Source organism: Marmota flaviventris, chromosome 1, assembly GCF_047511675.1.
Source record: "Marmota flaviventris isolate mMarFla1 chromosome 1, mMarFla1.hap1, whole genome shotgun sequence".
NCBI classification, from domain to species: Eukaryota; Metazoa; Chordata; class Mammalia; order Rodentia; family Sciuridae; genus Marmota; species Marmota flaviventris.
Window position 1 is genome coordinate 93,428,085 of NC_092498.1, and position 16,986 is coordinate 93,445,070.

Below are 16,986 nucleotides of genomic sequence, written 5' to 3' on the forward strand. Positions count from 1 at the left end.
GCTGGACAACAAGGCTGGTTCTATAGTTCAGCAATTATGAATTGTACTGCAATAAACATGGGTAGGCAGGTATTGCTATAGTTTGCTGACCTTAATTCTTTTGGATGTGTTTTAAGGAGTGGCATAGCTGGGCTGTATGGTTTTTCCATTTCTAATGTTTTGAGGACCCTCCATACTAATCTCCACAGTGGTTGTACTAATTTACAATCCCACCAATAGCATATACACATTTCTTTTCCTCCCGCATCCTCACCAACATTTATTATTTTTTTGTATTCTTAATGATTGCATTCTAACTGGAGATGAAATCTCAGTGTAGTTTTGATTTGCATTTCCCTGATTGCTAAAGATGTTGAACATTGTTTCATGTATTTGTTGGAGCTTTTATATTTCTTAATTAAGGTTGTATACGTGGGTTCAGAAAAGACAAGGTTGATGACACAGCTAGCCTGTGGCTTGTCCCCCAGAGTTTCCTTTGCAGTAAGTTTTGTCCCCAGTGTAGCAGAGTTGAACTGGTGAACCCTTTAATAAGTGGGCCCGAGTGACTAGGTCATGGGAATTCCACTCTTATGAACGGATTATGTGGTAAGAGTAGATTCATTCCCATAAGCTCACCTTTATGAAAATGGTTCATGAGTAAAATAAATATTTTATAAAGGATAAATAAATATTTTATAATCATCACCATATTAATGATCAAAATGGAGAATGGATTGTGTACATGATTTTTATTTATTTTCTAAGGAGTCCAAAGAACCAGCTTTGATTTTGTTCCCTAGGGGGAAACAGAGAGAAAACTAAAGTAAAATAAATAAACAGGAAAGAAAAATAAACTAACATAAATTACATAACTTAGGTTTCACCTGAAGCTATCAAATAGGCATAAATAGCTTCTTTGTACAGATAACAGAAGTTGAGGCAGAGAGAAAATTCTGGACAGCCCACTCTTATAAGTATACAAAATTTAACTTCCCTGGAAATCTTCAAGATTGACATGTTGAGCTACCTACAGAATTGAAATAAAAGATTTTCTGGGTTGTATTTTTCTTTTTCTTTTTTTTCCCAAAGTTTTAAATAAGAACTTTGTGACATATAATTCACATACCATAAAACTCACCCCCTTTAAAGTGTGTGATTGAGTGATTTTATTAGATTCACAAAGTTATGCAAACATCACCATTATTTTATTCCACATTTTTACTATTCCTGAAAGAAATCTCATATCCATTAGTACTTATTTCCATTTCTCTTTCCTTCCAGTCTCTGACAAGCAGGACATTTCATATAAGTGAGGTTGTATAATATGTTGCCCTTTGTAACTGGCTTCACTCTCTGAACATGATGTTTTCAAGGTTGATCCATGCTTTAACCTTTCATTTATTCTATTTTACAGATATACCATGTTTCATTTATCTATTCATTAGCTAATGGACTTTTGAATTTTTCCCATTTTTGCCTATAGTGAATTATAACACTATGGGCATTCTTATATGTTTTGACATGTATTTTAACTTATCTTAGGTATGTACACCTAGGAGTGGAATTGTTGGGTCATATTGTAACTTTGTTTCCAATGTGGCTGCACCATCTTACATTCTCACAACCAATGTTGAGGCAGTGGTCCAATTTTTCCAAATCCTTACCAACACCTGTTATTATACACAATTAATGATTGTAGCCATCCCTGTGGATACAAAGTAATACTTTGTTGTCATTGTTGTTTTACTAATAGACTTTATTTTTTCAGAGCAATTTAAAGAAAAAAATGTGCAAAATACAGTTCCAATAGATTCCCTTTCCTCTACTCTTATACATAATTTTTATCATTAACATCTTACATTAGTGCAGTACATTTAATGAACCAATATTGATGCATTATTAAAGTTCATAGTTTACATTGTATTTTATCCTTTAAGTTGTACTGTTTTATAAATGCATGATTTTCCTGTATTTTCCATTAAGGTATCAGGACAGAATTGTTTCACTGCCTCCCCAAACTCCTGTGCTCCCCATTCATTTATTCCTCCCTCTCTCCTTCCAAACCCTGGAAACCATGGATGTTTTTATAGTCTCAATAATTTTGTGTTCTTCCCGAATGTTTTATAGTTGGCATTTTATAGTGTGTGATCCCTTCAGAATGATTTTTTTTCTTTAAACAATATGCATTTAAGATTCCTTCAAATCTTTTCTCAGATTGATAATCCTCCCCTCTCTCTTGTGGTACTAGGGGTCAAACCTAGGGTCTCATGCATGCTGGGCAAGCACTCTACCATTAAGTTATAGTGTTTCTTTTTATTACTAAATAATATTCTGATTGAAGGATAATGGATGTACATCTGATCATCCATTTACCTGTTGAACATCCTTAGTTGTTTCCACATTTGGGCAATTATGAATAAATCTGCTATAAATATTCATGTGCATATTTTTGTGGGACATAAAATTTCAAATCATTTGGGTGACTATCTAGGAGCACAATGGCTGGATCACAGGATAATACTATGTTAATTTTGCAAGAAACTGATACACTTGTGTTGTAAGATGGCTATACAGTTTGCAATGCTGCTTGCCATTAGTGAAGTTCCTGTTGCTCTTCATCCAGCAACAGGATGGTGTTGCTAGTGTTTGGGATTTTAGCCATTCTAATAGAAGTGGAGTAGTATCTCATGTTTTAATTTACAATTCCCTCATTGCATGATGTTATTTCTTTAATGTTTAAGTAATGTTTTATTGATATAATTCACATAATATGTAATTAGTCTATTTAATGTATACAGATAATGATTTTTAGTATATTCATAGTTATGTCAGACACAACATTCAATTTTAGAACATTTTTATCACTCCCAGAAGAAATCCCATACCGATTACAATCACTTCACCTACTAACTCACCTCTCCCGCTCTCAGTGAGCCCTAGGTAACTACTAATATTTTTATCTCTATAAATGTTCTTATTATGGACAGTGCATATAAATGGAATCCTGTAACACTGTAGTCTTGTTGATTGGCTTCCTTCCTTTTTTGTTGATATAATTCACCTAATTGCAAGGTTCATTAATGTTGTAAGTGAAAGTTATTCCTTTTCTTTTTTGCAGTGCTGGGATTCATATGGTTATTTTCCATGTGTATACCTTCATAGGGGAGATGCCCGTTCAGGTAAATCTTTGCCTTTACTTTAATTAGGTTGCTTGTTTTCATATTGTTGAGTTTTAAGGTGTTCTCTACATTTTGCATAAAAAGTCCTTTATCAGATATGTATTTTGAAAATATTTTCTCCCACTCTATGACTAGTCTTTTCATTCTCTTAATAGTGTCTTGACTCACAGCATGGACGTTTTTAATTTTGTTGTAGTCCATTATATTTACTTTTTTATCAATAAACATGCTATCAGTGTTACATCTTAAAAAAAAATGTTGCTTAGATTTTATGTTATCTTGTAAACGTTTTTTGCATTTTACATTTAGGTTACAGGCATTTTGAGTTAATTTTTGAAAAGGTCTATGTCTAGGCTTATTATTTTGATGTGGATATTCAATTGTTCCACTACCATTTGTTGAAAATATTACAGCTCCTCCACTGAATTGCCTTTGTTCCTTTGTCAAAGATCCATTAATTTTATTCATGTGAGTCTATTTCTGAGCTCCCTATTCTGTCCCCCAATCTGTCTTTTCTCTCACCAGTACACACTGTCTTTATTACTGTAGCTTTGTAGTAAGCTTTCAAGTTGACCTCTGCCAGTTCTCTGACTTGGTTCAATATTGAGTTGGCTATCCTGGGTCTTTAGCCTTTCCAGATAAACTTCAGAAGCTTATTTTATAGCCACAATTAACCTGCTGGGATTTTGATCAGGACTATGCTTGAAACTACAAATTAGTAAAAAGTGACATCTTCATAATATTGAGTCTTCCTAATCATAACATGCAGTATCTCCAGTATCTCTCCATTTATTTAGCTTTTCTTTGACTTCTTTCTTCAGCATTTTGTAGTTTTTCTCACACAGACCTTGAACATATTTTGTTTATTTATACCTCATTTTTTTTTCACTTTTTTAGTGCTGATATAAAGAGTGTTTTGCTTTTACTTCAAATTCCAATTGTTCATTTCTGGCATAGAGGGAAAACAATTGACTTTTTAAATATTAACCTTGTACTACAGCCTTGCTAATCATTAATTAATTCTATGAGTTATTTGTTGTTGTTGTTGTTGTTAGAAGATCGTTAATTTTTTGTATATTTTTAAAACAATAAGGATGGGAAGAAAAATCCATTTAAACAAAAAGAAAACTGAAAAATGAACCCAGCTGTGCTGCAAGGAGGGCAAGAAGAACCCTCACCTCACCTAAATCCTGAATGTGTCTGTGACAATACTCTTAAGTTGAATAACAGGAAAAAACAGCAAATGTATCCTGCTTTTTTTTTTTTTTTTTTGTACTGCATATTTAACCCAAGGGTGCCTAACCACTGAGCAAAATCCCCAGCCCTTATTATTTTTTTTGAGGCAGGGTCTTCTAAATTGCTTAGGGTCTCTCTTAAGTTGCTGAGGCTGGCCTTGAACTTGCAATCCACCTGCCTCAGCCTCCTGAATCACTGGGATTACAGATGTGCATCACTGCACAGGCCCTGTCTTCTTTTTAGTCGGCTTGTTTTTGATAGATGTATGAGTGAAACAATATAAAATTTGTTAGATAATTTAACAAATATGTTGACATTGTTGGGAACCAGGGTACATACCGTGGAAGAGGCCAGATAAAGATGGAATGTATCAAAGGTAAAAAGGACCCTATTGGGAATGTTTTGGAATTAAAAATAACAATATGTACTCATTTTTGTCAAATGGTAAAACTGGAATAATTCGAGTATCAGCATAATTAAGGATGATAATAAATTATAAACCATTGAAAAATAAGATTCCTTTGGTCATAAAAGACCAAGTGCATCTATTCTGATAGAAGTAATATGATACAAAAGACACTACTGGGTCATTTGACAAAACTGAGTACATATTTATCAAAACAAATACAGAGGTTAGATTAAAGTATTGTGTCATTGTTAAATCCTCCGAAGTTGCTAACAGTCCTGTGGTTATTTAATGAAATTTTATTTTTTAAAATATACTCTGAATTATTTAGAGACAATGGGGCATATGTTCAACTTAATCTATAATGATTCAGAAAGCAAGCTCTATATATTATCTGTGCACTGTCTGTGTGTGTGTGTACACTACTCAGTGTGCACAAGATAAAGCAAATAGTGCTAAAGGTAGCAGCAGGTGAATCTGGGTTAAGGATGTACAGAGTTTTGTTATACCATTCTTGCAACTTTTCTTAAAACTTGAAATTCTTCTAATTAAATGATTTTTTAAAGGTTGGTGTTCAATGTGAACAAAAATTTAGGAGTAAGAGCAAACTTGAAAGCAAAAGGTCTGATAATGCCACATATTTTGAAGGACTGCCATGTGGAAGGAGGATTAGGACTTTGAATTTGACTAATCTTATTTCAGGTCAACCTGCTTTGTGTAATATCATTATAGCATATCCAAGTGCTCATGGCTGGAATGACAGGTAGGAATTCTTTAAGTTTTATGTAGTCTTCAGGACCATTCAGTACAAGAGGTACAAAAATCACAGGATTCTGAGGGTACATTATATAAGATAAACAGAAGGGGACTAGGTGTAGAAAAATGGGAAATGGTGGCATATGCGAGTAATGCTTTTGCTGATGTCATTCAAATGTAATTAAAGACAATGCTACAATATTGTGTTATAATCCAGTGCTGTGTCTGGTCTAGGAGAGGCCAGCTGTGACCACATAGTGTCACTTAATCTTTCTTTCAGGTAAGGAAAAAGGTACCAAAAGTTACAGTGTGTAAGATAATGAGAGATGTAAATGTGTGCATATATATCAAAACCACACCACTTTTAATGAAAGAAACTGATATCCACACATTTGTACTTCTGTACAATTTGGGGTAATATATAATTTTAAGCTGTTTACAAATAACATGTACTGCTTCAAATATTACATAAGGTTGATAATACATTTCTAGCAGAAATAAATATATTGCACTTAAAAAGAACTTCATTAGATGTTACTTCATAGTATTATGCGTATAATTTCCTTTTTTCCATAGAACATTTCCCAAGCCCTTCCCTCCCACCCTGAACACACACACTTCATTACAGTGATGGTTCTCACACAGTTCAGTAAGCAAACGAAGACACAGCAAACCATGAAACTGTGATAGTTTAAAGAGGCATATCTAATTTCACCCTTTAGGAAATAAAAGAACTTCTTTTAGGTTTTGGAAATTAAAAAAAAAAAAACTAAATACAGTATGTTAATGTACCAGAAGTAAAATACAACAAATTGTATTTTTTGTCCAGATATACTATTTCACAAAAATGTTATTTACTTATTACTTGAAACAATGAAAAGTTATTACCTTCTACTTTGTTTAGAGGGGAGAGGGGATTGAAATTATTTGAGAGAGAAACAGAAAGAAGGCTGGAAAATAGTTTTGGATTACTTGCCCATCAAATATTTATAAATGAACTTTTCTATATTTAAGCATGCTGAAGAAAAATAAGAACTAGGATATTTTATAAATGGAATGGATGAGAAAGTAATGAAGGAAGAGTTTTATGATTTTCTAAAGTTTAAAGAGTCTGTAACATTTGCTTGTTTACAGAAAAAAAAGAATACTTTAATTATAACATAATATAAAAATTTATACAAAACTCCTCTCAGGCACCACTAGCTAGAGGAGAAAGTTGAAAATCTTCTGTCTAGATTTAGGCTAGAGCATCTTCTTGTCTTAATAATTATCAATTCTCTATCCATTTCATAATGAAAACAATTTTACTCACTTAAGTCAGTGGAAGATAGAATAAAGTGTTCGTTTTCTTGTGATGTTTCCCTGTATATTGCATAACTTAATTTCTGGAGCTTTAGTTACTAAGTCATGATTAACTTGTCTGTATATTTAATGGGGTATAAAGTCATTCCATCCACTTAATTTGAAGGTGCTCGTTCTCAGTACAATCGGGCTTTATATAAACAAGATGGTGTGAAAAGCTAATGTGAAACATAGAAATGGGATAAATATCCTGACATCTTTCTGAAAAATTCATAAGCAGTATGAGATGAAGATATTTCACATTTATTTCCTGGGCTTTTAGAGGGTTTCCTTTTCCTTTTTGTTTAGGAGATGGTTGTGGCTAAAGAAACAAAATGACAGAAGTGTGGATAAAGGTGGAAGAGGAGAGATCTTGGAATGCCCCAGAAGTCACTGTATCTCCTGCAGCTTAGCCCTACACAAGGGTGCTTGCTAGATAATAAGGCATTATCAGGAAGCTTCATAATATCATCCACTCAGTGCCCAACTATCAGAAATGGTGATAGGTCCTCCTGGAAAGATACCATTGGTATAAACTCAAAGTGACCAGCAATGCAATACAAAATTGTTAGTCGAGACCTGTTACCTAAAAATTTGTGATATATTAGACACAGGATGGATATATTTATTGCTTGTACTGCTAAATGTAGGCAGAGGAGGGAAGAGATTTACTAAATAAGTAGAAAGAATAACTGAACTTAAAATTATTGACAATTGTTTTAAAAATAAATCTCAAATGCAGAGCCTACTAAGTTATAAACGGATTTGATTCCTTACAGTTCCACCAATCTGGTCTGACAGGCAGGAACTCTTTTTAGCAGCACTGCACATTAGCTGTGCTTTTTAATACTATAATATACTTAGAGGGAAAAACAAGAATTTATTACAAATGTAACTCCTGGTTGTTATCATTTGGTTGGCTTTCCCATTAAATATATAGTTCTTGCAATCACCTTAGGTAGAATAGATTTGGAATTTTAAATACTAAGCTCCCCAGGGTCAATAAGAATTGACAACCAGAATAATTTGGAATGACACAGGTGGGGTTAATGTCTACCTCTTGGTTCCCATGACTAGAGTGACTGATTTGCTTGCACTCTCTTTCTCTTGTGCTTTTTCTCTCTAGTTCAGGTAATACCACTGTTAAAAATATATCCCATGTAGAATTTCAGGGATCATTTTTCCAGAGCATGCTTTGCTTTTCTTTAAGCACTCTACCCTAGTTTTAGTCTCATATTGCTTAATTACAAAACAAAGTTATGAGTTAGGAAATAATGGTATACAACTACATTTCACAAAAAAAAAAAACACATAAGCCTACTTGGTATTGGGAGAATTTTCAAATAGTAAATAATCCTCTAATTCTCTTTGAAAAGGAAATTTAGACACAGATTCACTTAAGCAGACCAGTAATTGAGTGGCATCATTGTGTAAAATAGCATCTTTTGTTATTCCTGCTTTAGGCAATAGCACTCTGTATTCAAAGGAATACTGGCAATAGGCCAACTATTAAATATTAAGCCCCTATCTAAACATTAGTCATAACTGCTCTGTTTAAAGAACTACACATCTGTACTCTGAAAGTAAACTACCTAAGGATGCTACAGCATAACATGCAAGAAGTTAGAAATTAACCTACAGGATATGCCATAGGGCTTTGAAATGCTTTGTTAACAAAGTCCGTGCTCCTTTGTAAGTAGTCTTTAGGATTCAGTGAAAAATGGCAAGTGTAAAATCCAAAATTGGCATCTCATGGTCAGACTGAGTCAAGATGCCTTGTTTCATGGGCTGAACATGTCCAAGAAAGGCATTTGATGTGTAGAAGTCTAACGTTAAACAACCAAATAAAATCTACGGAAGTCTGATGTGATAAGTATATTGCATTTACCCCCCCAAATACACTTCTACTGTCAGTAACAATATTTCCCATCTCTCATAACAGATTCAATACTTTTGCAGTAAGAACAGAATAGAATGAAAATTACATATAGATATTAAATTAGAGTTTTGGGGAAATTGGCTAAGAAGACAGTTTACATCCTGTAGCTGGAATGCATTATACCTTGAGTTGAAAGACTATTAACTTCATTAAATCTTTATTATTAGGAAAATGAACTGTTGCTAAATACCAAATGTGGTTACCCAGACTGTAAATGCTAAGATATATGATGCTCAAAAATAATATGGATTATATAGAATTAAAATATAACTAATTACTATTATACACATTAAAGAATGGCTTAAGAAGATAGCGAAAGTTGAAAATAAAGTGGATGAGGCTCTAATGGATTTATAAGAACTGCCAATGTTTCAGTCAGCAAGTTAATATGCAATTTCATATTAGGGAGTGAGAAAATGGTAAGAGTCTCCAAATGTAACACAGTAAGGAAAAAAGATAAGTCAGATACATGGGCACATTACTACACATGAGCACACTAAATCATGGCTACCCAAGCATTTAGAATGGTCATTCTTAAACCCTGTCAATCAGTGGCAGCAGCAACAAAGCAGATTTATCAAAAATAAGAATATGGGCCCAATGCATTTTAACATCCATAAAGTCTCCCAAAAGCTGAAGTGAAAATGAAGGGGCCTTTGGCTCACTTGGTAGAAAAATTCCTTTCAGAACAGAACAACCATCTTTTTATTTAAGCTGTAAGTGAAATAAAGCCTCACATATCATCTTGCATAGGCTTTGGAGGGTTCCTCAGTGGTAAGTCAGTAGTGTATTTAGAATGCAGCCCAGAAAAAAAATCAGTCCTTAATCTAGAGAGGCCCTTGCTTCAAAACCAACAAGTTGTTGTAAGAAAGAGAATTAGAAAGAAAGAAGACTAAAGACTGAGCTTGTCAAGTACTGGCCCTTCAATATTGCAAAAAGAGCTTTGTGAAGGCTTACTACACATATTCATCCACACAACAGGATGCATTAGCATTATCTCATCTCCTTCCCCAGCAAACTAAATACAAAAAACTAAACATGCTTAAGCTACATACAGCACTACAGATATTTCTCTATTGGCTCCCACTTTCTACAGGGAGAAACTGACTTAAGTTAGTCATATGGTCAGTATGCTATATAGTATTGCCTCTTTGAAGATTCTTTTAACTGTGGAAAGCAGAAAGAAAACCTATACACACTGATTTTATACAGTACTGCATTGACACAGCATTTTTAACTAAGGAGTAAAGCACCTTAACATTCATCTGCCTTATATTATTAAGCTTTCTGGGTAAATTAATATCCTATTAGTTGCAAGATTTAGGCTGGCTAAGAACTTTATGTTGATTCTCCCCTGAACCTAAGACAGGTTCCCAACTTAAGTTCTCTAAGAGATGTTCTCCCAACTACAGATGAATCCTGGTCCGTGGTGCATTCCCTTAGCATTAGATTTTATTGTGAGTCCAGCTCTCCTCTTTAATAGGTCCCATGTATCTTGGAGAGCCCCTGCTCCAATACCCGCTATCCCGCCCACCCAACCCTGCCTATATTTCCATACCCATTTGCACATTCTGGATCTAAATTCTCCCCTTTTTAGAAGAGTCATACAAATGGTGTCATCACAGCAGAGGAGTGGCGTAGTCCCTGGATGGCAGCATAGGGCCCCTGCTGAAAGTAGTGATGGTACCGTGGCATGTGGAATGAAGGGAACGTTGGACCACTCCCTTGCATGGAGCTCGCAATGGCTGATGGGGTCAGAGGCATCCCCAGCCGACTATATGGTGGCAGAGAACCCTGTATGGGGTGAGGAATGGGTGTTGCTATGGATGCTGTGCTGGTGCCAAGAGCAGTCAGAGACTGTGGGTGCTGAAATCCAGGAAAACTGGAAGATGATGATACCCAGGAGCTGAGAGATAAATTGTCAGATGTTGTAAAGGCTGACCCTATGAGGAAAAAAAAAAAAAAAAAAACACTCATTAGACTGGAATGGCATTATCTGTAAAGTTCTATTTATTTTCAAAAATATTTAATAGATCTATGATTTGAAAAGACAACTGCACATGAGATTTGTCATGGGCCAAATCTACCTTTTTAGATATGAAGATATTATTTAAATCCTGCATGGAAGAAAGAATTTACCAACTGAAAAAAGACTTAACTCACTAAATGGCCTGCATATTCCTACAGAATGACCAAAACACTAATCGCTTGTCTGAAGGTGATGAACTGATTCCCTGGGGTTCCAAATATCTGTGTTCTAACTTTTGCAGCATCTCCATAAAAAAGACTCCTTATGGATGTCTCAGTCTCACCAAAGCTATATAACTTCCAAAGCCACTTATGAGAATCCAAAAGAATAAGCTGTCCTATATTGCAGCACCTAAAAGTTTAAACAAGAATTGACATTAAATTTTCTGGCTATATTAGCATGGTTAAGTAATAAGAAATACTCTATATTTTCTCTGGTGATATCATCTATAGTATGGACAAAAAATAATGACAGAGGTTCCCTCCCCATACAAATGCTCCAGTTCCTGGGATAGAGCACCTCTGGCCTTATCTCAGGACTTCCTTCCCCAAGTGTAGGGGTTCCTCCCTAAAACAGGGAAACTCAGCTTATTCTTCCTCTCACCACTGGGGTCACCACTTTTATGTGATGCTCTTCACAGGACAATCCTCTTTTAAAAGTGTTTTCCACTTCTATCTTTGATCCTAAAAAGACATACCTAATGTACGCAGAACAGATATATTCCTTCATTTTCAGATTATATAGCTGAAGTTCAGAAAGACTAATAAACTGCCCCCAAGGTTCAACAGCTCTTTGGTACTAAATTGCAGACAAGTACCTCCTGACCCCTAAGTCAAAGGCTCAGTGTCCTTTTACTAGAAAACAGTAACTCAGTGTAATCACTTAGAACTTGGACAATAATACATGTGGAAATCATAAGATCGTAAGGGGCTGTCCCCTCCTGAGAAGGCCCTGAAATCCTTTCCTGACAGTGTGTACCTTGGGGACAGGCCGTCTCATCAAGTACCTACCTTCGTTCTCCTTTAGGAACTCTAGCTCCCACTGGCTCCACAACCCCCAAAGCTATCTTACCTCGATTTTGGGTTGTCTGAGTCTCATCCCCCAGGACATCCTCTTCTCCTCCATAGGTACGGATGGGTGAGCGGGCATAGGAATGCTTCTGGATCAGGCTCTCCACACTTTCCCTAGGTTACAAAGTAATATGTAATGAGTTCACTACAAAGTTAAGAACTCAGAGATACAAGGGGGTCTTAAGGATAATTCACTAGTCAGTAAATCTGTTTTCTCAGCCAAAAGGAAACCACTTCAGGGAAAGAACATGTGAAACGTGTGCATTTATTCTGTTGTAGAGTGACTCCTCAGACATAAACTCAAGTCCATAAATGCAAGCATATATAACTATAGGATGAGAGCAATCTCTTGAAACCCTATAAGATGAAGGATAAAGAGGTGAACAAGGAACCATGATACCTGACTACAGGAATATGGAATTTAATGATATGAAAAATTTTGTGACAGAAGAGAATCTGTGGAGCATTTTCTAATGATTTCACTGACAATGAATACAAAATACTCAAATGATCCAAACGGCACTGATTCAACATCTGACAAAATGTTGCCAAAAAATCCAAAATAATTGATCATAAAAAAGACTTATTGTTCACTAACAGATCAAACAATCAATGATAGTACATGACAATATGGATAGTTTGATTAATGCACACTTTGAGCTCCTTACTGATTTAAGACTGAAAATTACAGAAAAACTATGAAGGAGACATAAATGGCAGTAAGACATTTAAGCCCCCAGAAAAACTGGTACATTGTCTTTGTAAATTATCTTCCTCTTGCACCACAGTCTGTGAATCAAAGAATGAGGTTAACTTTAAAAACAAAAATTATTTTGGTACTGGACAACTGATCTGCTATTAAAAAAAACTATCAAGATTTTAGCCAAGTTAAATGAATACTAATAGCACATCAGTTTGCACAGCATATATTTTAGGTATATCTGTGAACTACAGATCAACACTAAATTAACCACCAAATGACCAAAAGAGGATTTAAAATTTTATGTTGGTAGTAAATTTCATATTGGAGGAATAAGAAAAATGAATAAATGTCATACTAACTTTTCAAAATGTAACCCTTATGATTTCACATAGATATACATACTTTACCTGTGGGAAAAATACTATCTAATTCATAGTGCATTTGGTGTTCTAGAAAGCTCATATATGTGCACAGATGAAAAAGATAGTCTTCTCAACTAGAATAGGGGATGAGTCTACTTCTTAATCCTCCATTCTGTTCTTTTGATCTGTGCGTGATCTTGATAGCAAAACCACACTGTCCTGATTACTATAGCTCAAATAAAGTCTTGAAATTAGCTAGTATTTTTTTCAAAACTGTTTTTGTTATTCTATTCCCTTTGTATTATAATGTGAATTTCAGTATTATACTTTATTCATTTCTTTTAAAAAGCCTACTGGGATTTTGATCAGAATTGTGTTGAATCTGTAGAACAACTTGTGAAGAACTGACATATTAAGTCTTTCAACCCATGCACCAATATATCCTTTCTTTTATTTAAGTCTTCTTTAGTTTCTCTCAGCAGTGCTTTGTTTTTTGTTTTGTTTTGGTGCCAGAGATTGAACCCAGAGGCACTTAACCACTGAGCCACATTGCCAACCTTTTTTTCTATTTAATTTAAAGACAGGGTCTCACTAAATTGCTTAGGGCCTCAATAAGTGGTTGATTCCAGCTTTGAACTTGCAATCCTCCTGCTGATGCCTCCCAAGCCACTGGGATTACAGGCGTGTGCTACCCTACTCAGCCGGCAGTGTTTTGTAGTTTTAAATATGTCTTGCATGTCTGTTGCCAGATTTATCCCTAAACATGTTTTAGTAAATATTGCTTTTTATTTTGATTTCTAATTGTTCACTGATAATAGATATGTTATTTTTTTGTATGTTGATCCTGTACCCTGTGACGTTACTAAACACACCTATTTACTCGAGTAGCTTTTATATAGGTTTTCATTTTCTATATAAATAACAGATAAAAAAAATTTCTGTGAACAGAGATAATTTTGCTTGTTTATTTTCCAATCATGATGAATTTTATTTAATTTTCCTGGCTTATTGCAATAGCTAAAAGTGCCCATACAAATTTGAACTCACAGTGGTAAGAGTAGACATCCATGATTTTTCCTTATTTTGAACAAAATCATTTAATCTTTGACCACTAGGTATAATATTAGCCCTCAGTGTTTTGTATATGCCTGTATCAGACTGAAAAGGTTCCCTAGTTTAATAAATTTTTACCAGGAAGATGTTGAATTTTCTTAAATGTTTTCGTATGTCTACTGAAATGATCAAATGCTTTTTCTTTTTTAGTTTGTTAATATGGTAAATTATATATTGGTTGGACTTCATATGTTAAACTAACCCAACATTCCTGAACTAACCCCTAGTCAGTCCTGATATATTATCTTTTTGTTGGACTCAATTGCCTAGAATTCGGTTTAGAATTTTTCCATAATATTTATAAAGGATATTGGGCTGTAGTTTTTCATTTTGTGTTATCTTTCTTTAGTTTTAGCATTAAGGTTATTATACTGGTCTCACAGAATTAGTTTTAAAATATTCCCTTTTCTCCAATTTTCTAGAATAGCTTATGTAAAATTGTTATTATTTCTTCCTTAAATGTTTGGTGCAATTTACCAGTAAAGTCATTGCACCTGCAATTTTTTTTTTAATGGAATGGTTGTTTTTTGTTTTTTTTTTTAGAGAGAGAGGAGAGAGAGAGAGAGAGAGAGAGAGAGAGAGAGAATTTTTTAATTTTTTTTTTTTTTTTTTTTTTTAGTTATTGGTGGACACAACATCTTTGTTTGTATGTGGTGCTGAGGATCGAACCCGGGCTGCACGCATGCCAGGCGAGTGCGCTACTGCTTGAGCCACATCCCCAGCCAATGGAATGGTTTTTAACTACAAATTCACAGCCATCAGATTGTCTACTTCTTCTTGAATAATATTTAGTAGTTTGTGCCTTCAAAAAATTGTGCATTTTATTTAAATTGTGAAAATTATAAGAAGTGTTTATAATATGTTATAGAATATATTCTTTTATTATCATTCAGTTTAATATTTGAAGAATCTATGGTGATATTACTTCTCTCATTGATAATGGTAATTTGTGTTTTCCACCTCCCCACTTTTTTGGGGTCAGTTTGGCTGAAAGAATTGTCAATTTTATTAATCTCTCCATTTGGTTCCATTGATGCTCTTTGTTGTTCTCCTGTTTTCTATTCCATTGATTTCGACTCTAATATTTATTATTTACTTTCTTCCCCTGAACTTGGATCTCATGTGCTCTTTTTGTTTAGTTTCTTTTTTTAACATTTATTTTGTAAGTGTAGATGAACACAACACAATGCCTTTATTTTTATGTGGTGCTGAGGATCGAATCCAGGTCCCGCCTGTGCTAGGCAAGCGCTCTACCGCTGAGCCACAATCCCAGCCCCTTGTTTAGTTTCTTGAGATGAAAGATGAGGTAATTGATTTGAGATATTCTTTCAATACTAAAGAAGATAAAAATTTTCCCTAAATACTTTTTAGCAGTATCCCACTGCATATTTTAATTTTCCTTCAGTTCAAAATATTTTCTTATTTCCTTTTTGATATTTTCCTTGCCCTATGGGTTGTTTTCATTTTCTAAGTAAATAACAGTTTTAGTTTAACATAATTATATAATCTGTTATATAAATAACAGATTTCGTTAGCTATTTAGTTTCCAAATATGTATAGACTCTCCAGATGTCTTCCTGTCATTGATTTCTGATATAATTCATGTCTGTTGTGGTCAGAGAACATATTTTGTAAAAGTTACATGCATTTAAATATATTGAAACTTGTGATATAGAGTATGGTCTATCATGGAAAATTTGCAAAGAAGATATATTTGGCTGATGATGGAAGGAGTGTTTTCTAATGTAAACGGGGTCAATTTGGTTAATAATATTCAAATATTCTTCATTACTCATTTTATATCTACTTGGTCTACCCGATTATTTTGAGAGGAATATTGAAATTTTTAAGGATGACTGTATATTTGTCTCTTTGTCCTTATAGTTCTGCCAAACATGAAGATTTATTATTAGGTGCATAACACCTTAGATTGCATGTCCTCCTGAGGAGTAGAGCCTTTTAATTAGTATGAAATGATCTACTTTGTCTCTAATAACCTTCTTTTCCCTGAAATCTACTTTGACATTAATATAGCCATTCTAGCTTTCTTTTGATTAGTGCTAACATGTTAGATCATTGTTTCTATTGTTAGAAATTGTTTCTATTGTTAGAAATTGTTTCTATTACTTTCAGTTTATGTCTTCATGTGTAAAGTGTGTTTCTTGTAGGCAACATAAGTTTGGGCTCACTTTACTTTTTAATTCAAACAAAAATTGAGGTATTTAGTGAATTTATATTTAAAGTGATTTTTATGTGGTTACACTGAAATTTATTAGCTTCTTATATGTTTCCTATTTGTACATCTGCTCTTTATTGTCTTTTTCCTTTATTTTTCCTTCTTTATGGTTAAATTTTTATGATTCCATTTTGTTTCCTTCATTGGTTTATTAGTTACAACTTTCTTATGTTATGATAGTAGATGCCTTCACATTTGTAGTAAATATCTTTGTCACAATTTATATTCAAGTTAATTATTATGTTTTCAAGTATGGTATAAGAATCTCACTGCCTTGTGCAGTGGTACACGCCTGTAATTCCAGTGGTTTGGGAGGCTGAGGCAGGAGGATCATGAGTTCAAAGCTAGCCTCAGCAACATCAAGATGCCAGTGAGACCCTATCTCTAAATAAAATACAAAATAGGGCTGAGAATGTGCCTCAGTGGCTGAGTTCCCCTGAGTTCAATCCCTGGTACACGCCCCCCCTCAAAAAAAAAAAAAACAATTTCACTAATCCCCAGCAATGTCCCACCCAAAAAAATCACAATAATATATTTTCATTTCTCCTTTCCAACCTTTGTGCCATTCCTGTCAAACATTTTGATTTACATAAATCCCACTCTGCATTATTATATTTGTTTAAATAGTTAATTATCT

General features: G+C 34.2%; 1 protein-coding gene across 1 annotated transcript in view; it reads right to left on the reverse strand.

Moving 5' to 3' along the window:
• Nucleotides 1-10,438: 10,438 nt before the first annotated feature.
• Tbx20 (T-box transcription factor 20) overlaps nt 10,439-16,986 on the reverse strand; it is a 47,032-nt gene continuing 40,484 nt past the window's right edge. The window contains exons 7-8 of the mRNA XM_027939698.2: nt 11,937-12,049; nt 10,439-10,779 (exon numbers count right to left, since the gene is read on the reverse strand). Of these exons, the coding sequence (XP_027795499.1) occupies nt 10,439-10,779; nt 11,937-12,049 (454 nt within the window). The remainder of the gene's footprint in view (nt 10,780-11,936; nt 12,050-16,986) is intronic.